Below are 17,512 nucleotides of genomic sequence, written 5' to 3' on the forward strand. Positions count from 1 at the left end.
CAGGTAAAACAGGAGGTAACAAAGGCAAATGGCATGTTGGCCTTCATAGCGAGAGGATGAGAGTATAGGAGCAGGGAGGTCTTACTGCAGTTGTACAGGGCCTTAGTGAGGCCACACCTTGAATATTGTGTACAGTTTTGGTCTCCTAATCTGAGGAAGGACATTCTTGCTATTGAGGGAGTGCAGCGAAGCTTCACCTGACTGATTCCTGGGATGGCAGGACTGACATATGAGGAAAGACTGGATCGACTAGGCTTATATTCACTGGAGTTTAGAAGATTGAGAGGGGATCTCAGAAACATATAAAATTCTGATGGGATTGGACAGGTTAGATGCAGGAAGAATGTTCCTGATGTTGGGGAAGTCCAGAACCAGAGGTCACAGTCTAAGGATAAGAGATAAGCCATTGAGGATCTAGCTGAGGAGAAACTTCTTCACTCAGTATTGTGAACCTGTGAAATTCCCTACCACAGAAAGTTGTTGAGGCCAATTGCTTAGATATATTCAAAAGGGAGTTAGATATGGCCCTTACGGCTAAAGGGATCAAGGGGTAGGGAGAGAAAGCAGGAATGGGGTACTGAAGTTGCATGATCAGCCATGATCATATTGAATGGTGGTGCAGGCTCGAAGGGCCGAATGGCCTACTCCTGCACCTATTTTCTATGTTTCTATCCAATTAGTCCGACAGCCCTGCACTTTCCCCATAGGCCTGAAATGTTATCCCCTTAGTATTTATCCAATTTCCATTTGGAAGTTACTGTTGAATCTGCTTCTCCACCCTTTCAGGCAGTGCATTCCAGATCATAACTTGTTATTTCAAAAAATTCTCATTTCCTCCCTGGATTTTTTTTGCCAATGATCTTAAAATCTGTGTCCTCTCGTTACCGACAATTGATTGCATGCACATTGACGTGGACCAATCTTATTTTGGCTCAACATAAATGGGGTTAAAAAATGTGCTGGGTGGTACACTGCACCCGTGTCATACAATTGTGCACTCATTGTGTACTTTCCTCCCCTTCCTCACTTAATCTATACCAAGTGCAACTACATATAGGTGCAATTGGCACACCCGAAATGCAACTAGAATGGAAGTATTTCGGCTCGTAGCCAATCATGTTGATTTACTGCAGCAAGTTCCAATGTTGAAAGTGCCGGCATTTACATTGGCAGGAAGATCCACTTTCCAAAATACAATAATTCGTTAAGTTTTTGTTGTGACACTTCAGTCAAATCGCCCACGTTTCCCTCTGTGCATTTCACCATTATAAGCAAGGGATTGGATTACTTTATTTCTCACTCTGTTCCTATAGTTGCCTTTGCTGGTCTTGTCCTATTTCAGAAAAATCCTGTGGGCCAGAGTAAGCAGGTAACTTTGACCGCCACCGCCATTCGAGGGATGAGAACAGAAGACAAGATGGATAAATAAATAAATAGATAGTGCTTAGGCGAAACCTAGCTTGAGTTTTAAAAGCCTAGAGGTTGTAGGAGGAAGGGAAGGCTGAAGGAGCGACAGAATTCTAGAGCTCTGGTGGCACAATCAAAACCCACCAGGCACTTGCACAGCAGGTGAAGAAAACTGTTCACACGGAAATCACTGCCCCTACCTGTAATCAGTGCCAGGGTGATCAACCTCAGACACTCAGTCATGCCCACTCGCCATCACAACCTACCAATGGATAAGGGGTGATGGGGAGCGGGCATGGAAGTGAAGCTGAGTCCATGATCAGATCAGCCATGATCTTATTGAATGGCGGAGCAGGCTCGAGGGGCCATATGGCCTACTCCTGCTCCTATTTCTTATGTTCTTATGTACATTATACCCATGCATGTTTTAACCAAGAACGACTGCAATCGAAAAAGCTTTTCGAAAGAGGGATTCCACAGTTGAGACCCTGTAAAGGCCAGAGACAGAATAGAAGATGGTGTGATCAGTAATGACGACCTTCAGTGCAATCTTCCCAACGGTCTTATGCATGCAACCTGCAGAAATCATGGCATACAATGAAAACAGCAAATACAACTTTAATTTCCCCCCCCCGGAGAACTCATGGGTTGGAGTTTTCTCTTGGGCATCAAGGGGCAGAAATTCAGTAACACTGCATTTGGGGCAATAACTTTTAAAAGATTGACAATTTAGCGCCTGGCAAGATGGCCAACAGAATTGTGGGAAATTGGGCACTTTTCCCTCAGAAATGCAGCGCAGCAGTATCGAAGGCACTAATGGCCTCAGTGGGGCTGCACCCAATTTCATCCGATTTTCATTCACTGATAGAGGTTGCTGGTCATTCCAGTTCTTAATGGGAACGTCGTTTTAGGTAGCACCCATCATTCTCATCATTTGTTCGGTTGACTGAGCTGTAAGGAAAGTGTGCAATGGCTGCTGTAGGATGTTATGCAAGGAGCACTCGCTTCAGCGACCTGGCCTTGGAGACACTGGTAGAGCAATCGATGGAAGGAGGGAGGTACTGTTCCCTGCACCTGGGAGAAGGCCTACTCCACAGGTTTTTCGGGCCATGTGGACAGAGGTGACTGCGGAGGTGTCAGGCAGCACGATGGTGGATAGAACACCCACCCAGTGTCGCAAGAAATTCAACAACCTCACTCAGGTGGTCAAGTGACTACATGTTTTCACAACTCTTACATACCAGGCTCTGAGCCTCTGTCTGTGCACACTCTGCAAACCAGCACTTAACCCAGCAGGCAACCTCCAACCATCTGTGCCTACTCACACTCAAAGCCTCATTTTACGCCTTGTCTACATTCACAGCTATTTAATCATGGCAGGCATATCTTCCACGTACATAACTGGACTGTTACTCACACAGCTTCCTTTCTTTTGTAGACCAAGATGGCACACAACAACAGGATGGAGCAGCAGCAGCAGCGGATTGGAGGAGGGGGGGGGGGAAGGGAAGCTGAACTGAGCCAGCTTTCCGACCTGGGGCAGCGAGTGGTGCAGCTCATTGGCCCGCAGATGGTAGGCGCCATGGCCGCCGGAGACGTCAAGCCCACGAGGGGCAATAGTGGTATCTTTATCTCCTCTGCTCATCCCACTTCCCCATTAAAGCAGAAGGCCTCATCACTTTCCACCGCCTCATTCTGTCTGCCTCCTTTGCTCCATTCGGCCCTCACCTTAATGGGGCTATTGTGCCATTTATGCTTTCAGAGAATGAGCCAGCAGATGAGCTGACTATGCCTGAGCCCCCCCAACTCAATCACGAGGGAGAAGAGGGGGACAAGGATGAGGAGCCAAGCACTATGTCAGTGCTTCTCTCACCCTCAGGCACCAGCTCAGATACCGGCACTACGCGGTCATAAGAGGCTAGTTTAGGACACGGTATGCATTGGGTGATGCAGTGGGCTACAGCAGGGTCAAGGGGAAAGGGAACCTTGGGAGCCATCTCCCCAGAGGGCGAGTTTGCACGCGGGTTCTACTGCACAGGACTCAGGCGAAGACCTCGATGGGGAGGCATTCACACAAAGGGTGATGGCCATGTATTCCGACATGATAGGTGCAATGGCAAGGGTGCCAGAGAGCCTGTCGCAAGTGTGAAGGAGCGTGGAGGAGTCCACCTCTGGCATTGTAGACAGCTCTGCACACACCATGGAGCCCACCATTGCCAGTGTGCAGACGATGGTGGACTCCGAGACAGACCGTGCGGATCCAGACCTCATGACACGTGTGATGGGCGATGTGGCAGCTTCCATTGCAGCACAGGCGGAAGCAACACAACGTGTTGCGCTAAAATAGAGAGTCAATGGTTGCTTGCATGGATGTTCAGACTGCTCTCCTGCAGTCTCAGATTGATGCCACGTAACGTCTTGGCGATGTCATGCCATCTCAGCTGCACGCCACGCAAGCCCTTACTGCTGTCATCACCGCTGGGGTCCACCACAGTCGACCGGGATCTCCTGGTGTCGCAGCAGCCCAGCAATCTGTGCTCCATCAGATTGGTGGGGATGCTGAGGTCCTGCCCCGGGGGAGTGGCAGTGGGTCAGGAACCTGCTGTCCTCTCCCAGGATTACAGCATTCCTGATCCCACCACTGCCACTCCGCCATTGTACTTGTCCATGCCCATCACCCAAGCCAGCCCAGACTGCCGCCGCCACAGCCTGAGGTGGTGCAGTCTGCAGCCGGGCCTTCCAGGCCCAGAGCTGGGAAGGGTGTCCTACAAGGGCATCTGTAGTCTCTGGCCCTGACACACGGCAGCCTTCCGCCAGCCGTGCTGTAGCCACAGGGGAGACACGGCGGAGAAGTTGTAGAATAGGTCGTCGAAAAAGGGGCTATAAGGAAATGCACAAGGGTGAGCAGTAAAGGCACTGTTATGCATTTTATTGTTGTTTGATAAATGGTGATTGGAATGTTTAATGTTTGCTGTTGTCTCTCATTTCAGTGTTGAGGATTTGGTATAGAAAGGAAAATTGATGTGATAATGGTGACATCCACAGGAACCAGGAAGTGGGATGGAAATCAGTGGAAACGAGCTCTGATGAGACGGTCGCGGACCTCCCTTGCAGCATCGCGATGGACTCGCTGCCTCCTCTGTCGCGGCTGTTACTGCTACTTCTCCTCCTCCTCCTCCTCCTGAGGTGGTGCAGCTATGCCTGGTGGCAATGGCTGTGCCCTCATGATGGCGAGGTTGTGCTGCATGCAGCAGACAACGATGAATAGGGAAAACCCGCTCAGGCGAGTACTACAGGATTTCGCCCGAGCAGTCAAGGCAGCGGAACCGTTGCTTCAGCACTCCGATAGTCTTCTCAATGATGTTTCTGGTGGCAGCATGGCTCTCATTATATGAGTGCTGGGCAGCAGTGTTGGGGTTGCGGAGGGGAGTCATGAGCCAGGCGCAGAGCGGATAGCCCTCGTCTCCGAGCAACCAGCTGCGAACTTCATGTCTTGGCTGATAGAGCTGGCACACCAGTATGGTGCAGGATGAAAGCATCATGGCTGCTGCTAGGATAGCAGGCATCGATGGTCATTATTGTGCGTGTGTGATCGCACATCAACTGTACAGTGAGTGGAAGCCTTTGCGGTTACGGAAACTCTCTGGATTGTGCTGCGGTGCCCTCAAAGCGACATGGGTGCAGTCAATGGTGCCCGGCCCCATGAGGAAGCCCACTATCCTGACAAGGCCACATGCATGCTCATGCTGCTTCTCTTTACTCATGGGGAAGGAGATGTAGTCCCTCCTCCTTCTGTACAGAGCACCTGTGATCTCGCGGATGGAGCAATGGACGCCAAACTGGGAGATGTTGGAGATGTCTCCTGTTGCTCCCTGGAAAGATCCATTGGCGTAGAAATTGAGCGCGATGATGACTACCACTGAGAGAGCTGTCCTTACACTGGTTTGAGGCTTGAGGTCTTGTTGCAGCAGATGGCAGAGCTCGGTGACCACGTCCTTCCTGAAACGCAGCCGTCGCACACACTGCTCCTCAGTGAAATTGATGTAGAACTGCTGACGGAATACCTGGGAGTGTAAGGCTGCCTGTTGTCAGCCCTTTTGTGCCTTCTTCCTCTGGCGGCATCTTGATGTGCGTCTCCCTGTGCTGCTGGATGTGTTTCTGTGTGTGTCTCCCTTTTCATCACCCCGTGCCTCTCCCTTTCCATCCCCCCCTGCTTCTCCCTGTGGCATGTATCTCTGTGCCTCTCCCTGCGGCATGCTCCCTCTCTGTCATTGCCTTTCTCTCTCCTTCTCTCAATACCTTTCCCTCTGCAATTGGCGACACCGTTATGATCGGCGAAGCATCCTCTGACGGTGAAGTCGGAGCTGCAGTCGAGTGCCAGCACAGCCCTCATGAAGCGACAGAAATGGTATAACGTCGAAGGTGCTGTGAGTGATCCAGGGGAAAAGGTAGGAGACATAACAATGGTTGAGCGAAAAAAAAAATCACAGAGATCGCTCCAGCAGCCACACTGACTAACTGTTGCAAAGCAGAAATAGGTAATGGCCGGCAAAAAATAACTTTTCACGATGGCGCCTTTAAATAGCGCTGGCATATCCGATCTGCGACTGGAATTCGACAGCTCAAGCTGTCGTCGTCATTGCCAGGCATTAAGATTACTTGCGCGGGGCAATTTCACTTCCGGGATGTTAAGGGGGCGACGTGCACAGTGATGACGTCACCATCGCCGTGCGCTGAGGGGTGCGCTCGCGCTAGGAGCGGGGCGATAGCGCCCCCGCAAAACCACTGGCTAATTCCGCAACAGCCGATTTTCTCGCTGCGCCCAGGTGAAATCTATTTTGCGCCCCATTAGCGCCTCCTGGAGGCGATAACAGCAGTCGATAAAAATTGCAATTTCGGCCTCCCAAGTGTGATTTTCTCAATGTATTTTACCCAGTAATAAGGTCTACTACCACACATGCAGTCAGTGTGAAAAAGGGATCTAAATAGATGTCAGCATTTACCAAACACTGTTCCAAATGCAGCTGCATTGTTACAGTAGATGTTGCCAACATCCCCACTTCAAAAGATAATCGATAGGGATTTCCTCAACGGTACTCCTGATCAGCTGCCATAACTCCAGCGGAAGATCCGAGGAGAAACCCTGTTTTTGGGTGTATCGGTGTTTCCATCAATCGCCCAAAGTTAATGGCCGATCAGGAGAGCCTGGGAGGAAATTCTTGCTCACTGTGTTTTATTGAGCTGCAAGCACTTATTTGTGACTATCTTTCAAGTTGAACAATCATCAACTGAACAGTAAGCAACTCCCCTCTATGCAAATTGGTCCGTTTTACCGACACTTGCAACGCGGCTACTTCCTTGTTCTCTGTGGCAGTTTCTTCTTATTCAGACGCCTAGGTGAAAGGCCAAGGCCTTTAGTGCAGGCTCCTCGATTTCTCTCATCTTCGCTCCTTCTCATTTCAGCCTTGGTGGGATCCTGCACTATAGGCCTTGACCCTTCACCTGAGCTTCTCCATAAAAAGAAACGACCAAGCACAAGAAAGCAGCCCAGTTACACGTCTCCTAATTTTCAACTCCTCCCTGCTCCCCAATCTCAGTGCATCCCGAAGGCAATGCAGCCAAGATCAGTAACTTAGCAGCACAGGGCAGTGTCCTAGGTCCAAACATCTTCAACTGCTTCATCAATGACCTTTCTTAAGAACATAAGAAATAGGAGCAGGAGGCGGCCATTTGGCCCCTCGAGCTTGCTCCACCATTTAATAAGATCATGGCTAATCTGATCATAGACTCAGCTCCACTTTCCTGCCTGCTCCCCATAACCCTTCATTCCCTCATCGCTCAAAAATTTGTCCATCTCCGCCTTAAATATATTCAATGACCCAGGCTCCACAGCTCTCGAGGCAGAGAATTCCACAGATTTACAACTGTCAGAATAAATTCCTCATCTCAGTTTTAAATGGGCGGCCCCTTATTGTGAGACTATACCCCTAGTTTTAGTTTCCCCTATGTGGAAATATCCTCTCTGTATCCAACTTGTCAAGCCCCCTCATTATCTTTTGTGTTTCGATAAGATTACCTCTCATTCTTCTGAATTCCAATGAGTAGAGGCCCAAACTACTCAACCTTTCCTCATAAGTCAACCCCCTCATCTCCGGAATCAACCTAGTGAAACTTCTCTGAACAGCCTCCAATGCAAGTATATCCTTCCTTATAATACGGAGAACAAAACTGTGCGCAGTACTCTAGGTGTGGCCTCACCAATGCCCTGTACAGTTGTAGCAGGACTTCTCTGTTTTTATACTCCATCCCCCTTGCAATAAGGTCCATCATAAGGTCAGAAGTGGAGATGTTTGCTGATGATTGCACAGTGTTCAGTTCCATTCGCAACTCCTTAGAGAATGAAGCAGTCCATGCCCACATGTAGCAAGACCTGGACAACATTCAGGCTTGGGCTGATAAGTGGCGAGTAACATTTGTGCCACACAAGTGCCAGGCAATGACTATCTCCAACAAGCAAGAGTCTAAACACCGCATCTTTACATTCAACGCATTACAATCACCGAATCCCCCACCATCAACATCCTGGAGGCCACCATTGACCAGAAACTTAACTGAAGCAGCCATATAAATATTGTGGCAAAGAGAGTTCCTCTCCCAGGAGATCGTATGGCTCCAGTTGGGGTGGAGTGTAAAATGTTGTGACGTATGGGGTGAACAGTTCTATGGGGCGGACTGGTTGGGCCGGATGCTCGGGCCGGATGCTCTTTACATTTCCGCCATTGTTCATTGGTTTATATGTAAACTTCAGGGCTGCTGACCGAGGGCCGTGTGGCTCTTTGTCGGACGGCGTGGACATAATGGGCCGAAATGGCATCCTTCTGCGATGTCGATTTCTCTGTTTCTATGAGCAGGTTAGATACTGGGTATTCTGCAGCGAGTGTCTCACTTCCCAACTCCCCAAAGCCTTCCCACCATCTACAAGGCACAAGTGATGGAATACTCTCCACTTGTCCAGATGAGTGAAACTCTAACAACACTCAAGAAGTTCGACAGTATCCAGGACAAAGCAGCCCGCTTGATTGGCACCCCATCCACCACCTTAAATATTCACTCCCTCCACCACCGCTGCAATGTGTACCATCTACAAGATGCACTGTAGCAATGTGCCAAGGTTTCTTCCACAGCACCTCCCAAACCCGCAACCTCTACCACCTAGAAGGACAAGGGCAGCAGGCGCATGGGAACATCATCACCTCCAAGTTCCCCTCCAAGTCACACACCTTCCTGACTTGGGAATAAATCGCCATTGCTTCAGCGTTGCTGGGTCAAAATCGTGGAATTTCCTCCCTGACAGCACTGTGGGAGTAACTTCACCACACGGACTGCAACGGTTCAAGGCGGCGGCTCACCACCACTTTCTCAAGGGCAATTAGAGATGGGCAGTAAATGCTGGCTTTGCCATCGACGCCCACATCCCAGGAATGAATTTTTAAAAATAGGGAGGATTAAATCTTTAGTCTTTCCTCCACCCTCCCGTCACACCTTTGATTGGTACTTTATACATAGTGCAAAGAATAAAGTAACTTCCCGAACTCTATGTAATTCTGTCATTATTTATAGAGTGTGCAAACAATTTGTTCAAACCAGAGATTTATTCAGCAGAAAGCTCGATTTTGTCAGAACTTCAGCACACATCACAGAGCGACCTTCTTTGTCTGAAATCCTTGGCAATTAAGCTTTTCTTGTAGAATGTATTCATCCTCAAAGTATTTGTTATTTTAAAGAGAAAAAAAATCAGAAGATTATTATAAAAGGGTCTTTTGGGAATGAAACATTTCTGCAATGGGTTTAACCAAGGGGCAAGTGATTATCAGTGGGTATTGGAAGGCATCAATAGTAATTATTGTCTCTTACCCGCCTGTTTTTCTAGCAGCTTTTTCGAAAAACTTGGCTCTGGAAGCAACCCTGTAAATTAAAACAATAAAAGCTAAGAATTACTGTGCAAAAAGTTAACTATCATAAATCTAACAGGAAAGATTATTTATGTTCCAGTGGCTGCCTGCCTAGCACTGCACTCTAGCTCAAGAGATTGCTAATAGTTACAAAATCTTTCAATCGGAGGTATGCGTGAAATAGATTTTTTTTTAATATAAGAACACAAATCAAAAATGTGTACCTATGGAACAGAAGCTTGCACAAGGCAGCCTCGCATAAATAATGACTACAATTTTGTCATGGTTATCAGTGCCACAGTTTTTGGTAAAGGGGTCTCCTTGTCCAGATGCTGTGAGCTGGCATGCTGTTGCCTCCTCAGGCGCCAGAGTGTTGCTTATCCAGAAACTGCTTTTAAAGGCAGTATGAATGCCAAGCAAAAAGTGCAGTCTGCAATTTCTTTCAAAGTGGTTTTAATTTTGTTGACCCATTTAGACTGAAATTTAAACCCGAAGCAAAAATCATAAAGGTCTACACGATGTACTTGGAAATAATAGTGTTGCAAAATGCGCCACAAAGCAATTTATTGCGCCTTTCTCCCCACCCACTACCCCATTCAAATTGAAAAACTGTTCATGTAGCTCTAGATGTATTAAATGTAGAGCTCAATCAGAAGCCAGCAAGTACTGGTGACCTGACCTAACCAAAGGGTTGAGGGAGACTTGAGAGCGTGCACGTCACAACACATCACTGCAATAGTAAGAAACAATATTGGCTCAAATGATAAGGGTGTTAAATCAGTTTGGGTGGAGATAAGAAATAATAAGGGGGGAAAAAAATCACTGGTGAATGTAGTCTATAGGCCCTCTAACAGTAGCAACTCTGTTGGTCGGAGCATAAACCAGGAAATAGTGGGGGCTTGTAAAAAGGGAACAACAATAATCATGGGTGATTTTAACCTCCATATTGATTGGACAAATTAAATTGGTCAGGGTAGCCTTGAGGAGGAGTTCATAGAGCAAGGGATGGGTTCCTTGAGCAGTATGTAACGGAACCAACCGGGGGCAGGCTATCTTAGATCTGATCCTTTGTAATGAGACAGGATTAATAAACAATCTCCTAGTAAAGGATCCCCTCGGAATGAGTGATCATAGCATGAATGAATTTCAAATTCAGATGGAGGGTGAGAAAGTTGGATCTCTAACCAGCGTACTAAGCTTAAATAAAGGAGACTATAAAGGTATGAGGGCAGAGTTGGGTAAAGTGGACTGGGAAAATAGATTAAAGTGCAGGATGGTTGCTGAACAGTGGTGTACATTTAAAAGGAGATATTTCACAACTCTCAAGAAAAATATATTCCAGTGAGGAGGAAAGGGTGTAAGAGAAAAGATAGCCATCTGTGGCTAACTAAAGAAATAAAGGACGGTATCCAATTAAAAACAAGGGCATACAAAGTGGCCAAAACTATTGGGAGGACAGAAGACTGGGAAGCTTTTAAAAGCCAGCAAAGAACGACTAAAAAATTATTAAGAAAGGGAAGATGGATCATGAAAGTAAACTAGCACAAAATATAAAAACAGATAGCAAGAGTTTCTATAGGTATATAAAAAGGAAAAAAAAAGTTGCTAAAGTAAATGTTGGTCCCTTAGAGGACGAGATCGGGGAACTAGTAATGGGGAACATGGAGATGGCAGAAACTCTGAACAAATATTTTGTATCAGTCTTTACGGTAGAGGACATTAACAATATTCTAACAGTGAATTGTCAAGGGGCTATGGGGGGGGGGGGGGGGGGAGGAACTTAACACAATCACAATGGAAGTGGTACTCAGTAAGATAATGGGACGAAAGGCAGATAAATCCCCTGGACCTGATGGCTTGCATCCTAGGGTCTTGATAGAAGTAGTGGCAGGGATTGTGGGTGCATTGGTTGTAATTTACCAAAATTCCCTGGATTCTGGAGAGGTCCCAGCAGATTGGAAAACTGCAAATGTAATGCCCCTATTTAAAAAAGGAGGCAGAGAAAAAGTAGGAAACCTTAGACCAGTTAGCCTAACATCTGTGGTTGGGAAAATGTTGGAGTCCATTATTAAAGAAGCAGTAACAGGACATTTGGATAAGCAAAATTCGGTCAGGCAGAGTCAGCATGAATTTATGAAGGGGAAGTCATGTTTGACAAATTTGCTGGAGTTCTTTGAGGATGTAACGAACAGGGTGGATAAAGGGGAACCAATGGATGTGATGTATTTGGGCTTCCAGAAGGCATTTGACAAGGTGCCACATAAAAGGCTACGGCACAAGATAAAAGTTCACGGGGTTGGGGGTAATATATTAGCATGGATAGAGGATTGGCTAACTGAGAACAGAGAGTCGGGATAAATGGTTCATTCTCTGGTTGGCAAACAGTAACTAGTGGGGTGCCGCAGTGATCAGTGCTGGGACCCCAACTATTTACAATCTACATCAATGACTTGGAAGAAGGGACTGAGTGTAACGTAGCCAAGTTTGCTGACGATACAAAGATGGGAGGGAAAGCAATGTGTGAGGAGGATACAAAAAATCTGCAAAAGGACATAGACAGGCTAAGTGAATGGGCAAAAATTTGGCAGATGGAGTACAATGTTGGAAAGTGTGAGGTCATGCACTTTGACAGAAAAAAAAATCAAAGAGCAAGTTATTATTTAAATGGAGAAAGATTGCAAAGTGCTGCAGTACAGTGGGACCTGGGGGTATTTGTGCATGAAACACAAAAGGATAGTATGCAGGTACAGCAAGTGATCAGGAAGGCCAATGGTATCTTGGTCTTTATTGTAAAGGGGATGGAGTATAAAAGCAGGGAAGTCTTGCTACAGCTATACAAGGTATTGGTGAGGCCACACCTGGAAATACTGCGTGCAATTTTGGTTTCCATATTTACCAAAGGATACTCTTGCTTTGGAGGCGGTTCAGAGAAGGTTCACCAGGTTGATTCTGGGGACTTATGAGGAAAGATTGAATATGTTAGAACTCTACTCATTGGAATTCAGAAGAATGAGAGGTGATCTTATCAAAATGTATAAGATTATGAGGGGAGGGGGCTTGACAAGGTGGATGCAGAGAGGATGTTTCCACTGATGGGGGTGACTAGAACTAGAGGGCATGATCTTAGAATGAGGGGCCACCCATTTAAAACTGAGATGAGGAGAAATTTCTTCTCTCAGAGGGTTGTAAATCTGTGGAATTCACTGCCTCAGAGAGCTGTGGAAGCTGGGACATTGAATAAATTTAAGACAGAAATAGACAGTTTCTTAAATGATAAGGGGATAAGGGGTTATGGCAAGCAGGTGGGAAAGTGGAGCCGAGTCCATGATCAGATCAGCCATGATCTTATTGAATGGCAGAGCAGGCTCGAGGGGCCGTATGGCCTACTCCTGCTCCTTTATCTTATGTTCTTATTAACACATCAAGATCACAAATACAAAACCCCTCAGGGGAAGGGAAATAAAAATAGAAATAAAACCAGCCCAGGTTCCTCTTGCTCATTATCTCATGTCATCATAGGCAGTCCCTCGAAATTGAGGAAGACTTGCTTCCACTCTAAAAGTGAGTTCTTAGGTGACTGAACAGACCAATACGGGAACCATAGTCTCTGTCACAGGTGGGACAGTTGTTGAGGGAAGGGGTGGCTGGGATTGGTTTGCCGCATGCTCCTTCCGCTGCCTGCGCCTGTTTTCTGCATGCTCTCGATGACGAGACTCGAGGTGCTCAGCGCCCTCCTGGATGCTCCTCCACTTAGGGCGGTCTTTGGCCAGGGACTCCTAGGTGTCGGTGGGAATGTTGCACTCTCTCAAGGAGGCTTTGAGGGTGTCCTTGAAAAGTTTCCTCTGCCCACTTTGGGCTCGCTTGCCGTGTAGGAGTTCAGAGTAGAGCACTTGCTATGGGATTCTTGTGTCAGGCAAAAAATTTGGCCTGCCCAATGGACCACGTGTGCATGTATGGATAGCAATTGTGGATGGGGTGCAACATTGCTGTCATATAGCGCTTTGCCAGCTCATGCAGACAAGGCACCAGCAAGATTGTACCGTAGCATGAATCACTGGTTTCAGAAGAGGGGAAAAGTGGGGAGGAGAGAGAAGAGAAGGAGCAATGGAACGAAGGGACAAGAGAGGAGAGAAGACATGAGAGAGCTAGAAGAGTGCGAGAGCCTAGATGATGTAGTGGGTTGGAGGACACTGATCCTTCATCTTTGGCACCAGAGCTCCAATCTAGCCCAAATGTATTTGGTGAAAATCTTTCTTTGCTGGCTGTGAGGATGCTACATGAAATGAATTGGGACTATCTCAGTCCAGTTCCTAGTTTTTAAACTGCAAATGTCACACCTGTGTGGTAAATGGTGCTTTACTGAAGTTAGGACCGAGGCACATGGTGGGAACAGAATAAAGATGGCCGAAACAATTGCACGCTCACCCTAGTGGGGAGAACTCAAACTCACTGGGGAAAAAAAGAAGAAATGGTTAAACAAGCTTTCGTAAAGGCAGCGACTCTGTTTTCTTGACATCTGGTGCTCATATAAAACCAGAACATCCGTTTGTTTGTAGCAGACATGAATAAATTAGTTTAGCATTTGGTTTCTAGGCTTCATTAGTGCATAAAAACTTGACAATTTTGTGTTGATGAATTTTAATGACTCGATCAGGGTATCTCCTTAATCGGCATAATTAAACTGTATGTAAATTGTCACCTTTCATTGCATCATCTGATTCGTTAAAGCAGAAGACTAGAATGAAGATGGAACGGAGTCATGCAGAGCAGAATCTGCAGGAATCTCACTGCAGGGGCGATGGGGACATTGAACTGGGATATTTGAGCATCTCCTTGGAGATGCCGAGGAATTGGGGCAGGCTGCCTGTGCTCTTTGAAACAGAGGTTCAAGTCTAGGGGGACATGAAGAAATACTGGGAGCAATTTACATTCGAATCCCACCCCAGTCACCCGAAAAAAATAAAAGAGTCAATAAATTGTAAATCGACGTAACATTCTATCATCTATAGCAGAATGTTGTAAGCGAAACTGTCATGTATGTACATTCTGTTTGTAGCCACCAATGGCGTCATTGTTGGAGGCCACTGAGCAGCACACACTTGGTGCTGCTCAGGAAAAAAAGGCCACCCATTTTGAGAGTCAGGCACTTTGGGACTAAATAAAGCAGAGCCAAGGTTGGACCTTGCCTAGTTAAACAGTACTCAGTTTGAACCTTTATTGCATACATAACAGAAACAGAAATAGATGCAGAGTGAATCTAAGAACATAAGAATTAGGAACAGGAGTCGGCCATCTAGCCCCTCGAGCCTGCTCTGCCATTCAACAAGATCATGGCTGATCTGGCCGTGGACTCAGCTCCACTTACCCGCCCGCTCCCCGTAACCCTTAATTCCCTTATTGGTTAAAAATCTATCTATCTGTGATTTGAATACATTCAATGAGCTGGCCTCAACTGCTTCCTTGGGCAGAGAATTCCACAGATTCACAACCCTCTGGGAGAAGAAATTCATTTTAAATTGGCTCCCCCGTATTTTGAGGCTGTGCCCCCTAGTTCTAGTCTCCCCGACCAGTGGAAACAACCTCTCCGCCTCTATCTTGTCTATCCCTTTCATTATTTTAAATGTTTCTAAAAGATCTCCCCTCATCCTTCTGAACTCCAATGAGTAAAGACCCAGTCTACTCAATCTATCATCATAAGGTAACCCCCTCATCTCCGGAATCAGCCTAGTGAAACGTCACTGTACCCCCTCCAAAGCTAGTATATCCTTCCTTAAGTAAGGTGACCAAAACTGCACGCAGTACTCCAGGTGCGGCCTCACCAATACCCTATACAGTTGCAGCAGGACCTCCTTGCTTTTGTACTCCATCCCTCTCGCAATGAAGGCCAACATTCCATTCGCCTTCCTGATTACCTGCTGCACCTGCAAACTAACTTTTTGGGATTCATGCACAAGGACCCCCAGGTCCCTCTGCACCACAGCATGTTGTAATTTCTCCCCATTCAAATAATATTCCCTTTTACTGTTTTTTTTCCCCAAGATGGATGACCTCACATTTTCCGACATTGTATTCCATCTGCCAAACCTTAGCCCATTCGCTTAACCTATCTAAATCTCTTTGCAGCCTTTGTCCTCGACACAACCCGCTTTCTCACTAATCTGTGTGCCATCTGCAAATTTTGTTACACTACACTCTGTCCCCTCTTCCAGGTCATCTATGTATATTGTAAACAGTTGTGGTCCCAGCACCGATCCCTGTGGCACACCACTAACCACCGATTTCCAACCTGAAAAGGACCTATTTATCCCGACTCTCTGCTTTCTGTTCGCCAGCCAATTCTCTATCCATGCTAATACATTTCCTCTGACTCCGCGTACCTTTATCTTCTGCAGTAACCTTTTGTGTGCTACCTTATCGAATGCCTTTTGGAAATCTAAATACATCACGTCCATCTAAATACACCACGGTATACCTCTATCCACCATGCTCGTTATATCCTCAAAGAATTCCAGTAAATTAGTTCAACATGATTTCCCCTTCATGAATCCATGTTGCGTCTGCTTGATTGCACTATTCCTATCTAGATGTCCCGCTATTTCTTCCTTAATGATAGCTTCAAGCATTTTCCCCACTACAGATGTTAAACTAACCGGCCTATAGTTACCTGTCTTTTGTCTGCCCCCTTTTTTTAAAAACAGAGGCGTTACATTAGCTGCTTTCCAATCCGATGGTACCTCTCCAGAGTCCAGAGAATTTTGGTAGACTATAACGAATGCATCTGCTATAACGTCTGCCATCTCTTTTAATACCCTGGGATGCATTTCATCAGAACCATGGGACTCGTCTACCTTGAGTCCCATTAGCCTGTCCAGCACTACCCCACTAGTGATAGTGATTGTCTCAAGGTCCTCCCTTCCCACATTCCCGTGACCAGCAATTTTTGGCATGGTTTTTGTGTTTTCCACTGTGAAGACCGAAGCAAAATAATTGTTTAAGGTCTCAGCCATTTCCACATTTCCCATTATTAAATCCCCCTTCTCATCTTCTAAGGGACCAACATTTACTTTAGTCACTCTTTTCCGTTTTATATATTGGTAAAAGCTTTTACAATCTGTTTTTATGTTTTGCGCAAGTTTACTTTCGTAATCTATCTTTCCTTTCTTTATTGCTTTCTTAGTCATTCTTTGCTGTCGTTTAAAATGTTCCCAATCTGCTAGTTTCGCACTAACCTTGGCCACCTTATACGCATTGGTTTTTAATTTGATACTCTCCTTTATTTCCTTGGTTATCCACGGCTGGTTATCCCTTCTCCTACCGCCCTTCTTTTTCACTGGAATATATTTTTGTTGAGCACTTTGAAAGAGCTCCTTAAAAGTCCTCCACTGTTCCTCAATTGTGACACCTTTTTGTCTGTGTTTCCAGTCTACTTTAGCCAACTCTGCCCTCATCCCACTGTAGTCCCCTTTGTTTAAGCATAGTACGCTCGTTTCAGACACTACTTCCTCACCCTATATCTGTATTACAAATCCAACCATTCTGTGATCACTCATTCCGAGAGGATCTTTTACGAGGTGATCGTTTATTATTCCTGTCTCATTACACAGGACCAGATCTAAGATAGCTTGCTCCGTTGTAGGTTCTGTAACATACTGTTCTAAGAAACAATTCCGTATGCATTCTATGAATTCCTCCTCAAGGCTACCCCGTGCGATTTGATTTGACCAATCGATATGTAGGTTGAAATCTCCATGATTACTGCCGTTCCTTTTTCACATGCCCCGTTATTCCCTTGATTATTGCCCGCTTCACCGTGAAGTTATTATTTGGGAGCCTATAAACTACGCCCACCAGTGACTTTTTCCCCTTACTATCTCTAATCTCCACCCACAATGATTCAACATTTTGTTCATTAGAGCCAATATCGTCTCTCACAACTGCCCTGATATCATCCTTTATTAACAGAGCTACCCCACCTCCTTTCCCTTCTTGTCTATCTTTCCGAATTGTCAGATACCCCTGTATGTTTAATTCCCAGTCTTGGCCACCCTGCAACCACGTTTCTGTAATGGCCACCAAATCATACCCATTTGTAATGATTTGTGCCGTCAACTCATTTACTTTATTTCGAATGCTGCGTGCGTTTAGGTAGAGTG

General features: G+C 46.2%; 1 protein-coding gene across 4 annotated transcripts in view; it reads right to left on the reverse strand.

Moving 5' to 3' along the window:
- ophn1 (oligophrenin 1) overlaps positions 1-17,512 on the reverse strand; it is a 218,430-nt gene that overhangs the window by 23,419 nt on the left and 177,499 nt on the right. For all 4 annotated transcript variants that reach the window (XM_070882805.1, XM_070882807.1, XM_070882806.1 and 1 more), the window contains exon 22: positions 9,322-9,372. In XM_070882805.1, coding sequence (XP_070738906.1) covers positions 9,322-9,372 — 51 coding nt within the window. The remainder of the gene's footprint in view (positions 1-9,321; positions 9,373-17,512) is intronic.

This window comes from Pristiophorus japonicus, chromosome 6 (assembly GCF_044704955.1).
Source record: "Pristiophorus japonicus isolate sPriJap1 chromosome 6, sPriJap1.hap1, whole genome shotgun sequence".
Lineage (NCBI taxonomy): Eukaryota > Metazoa > Chordata > Chondrichthyes > Pristiophoridae > Pristiophorus > Pristiophorus japonicus.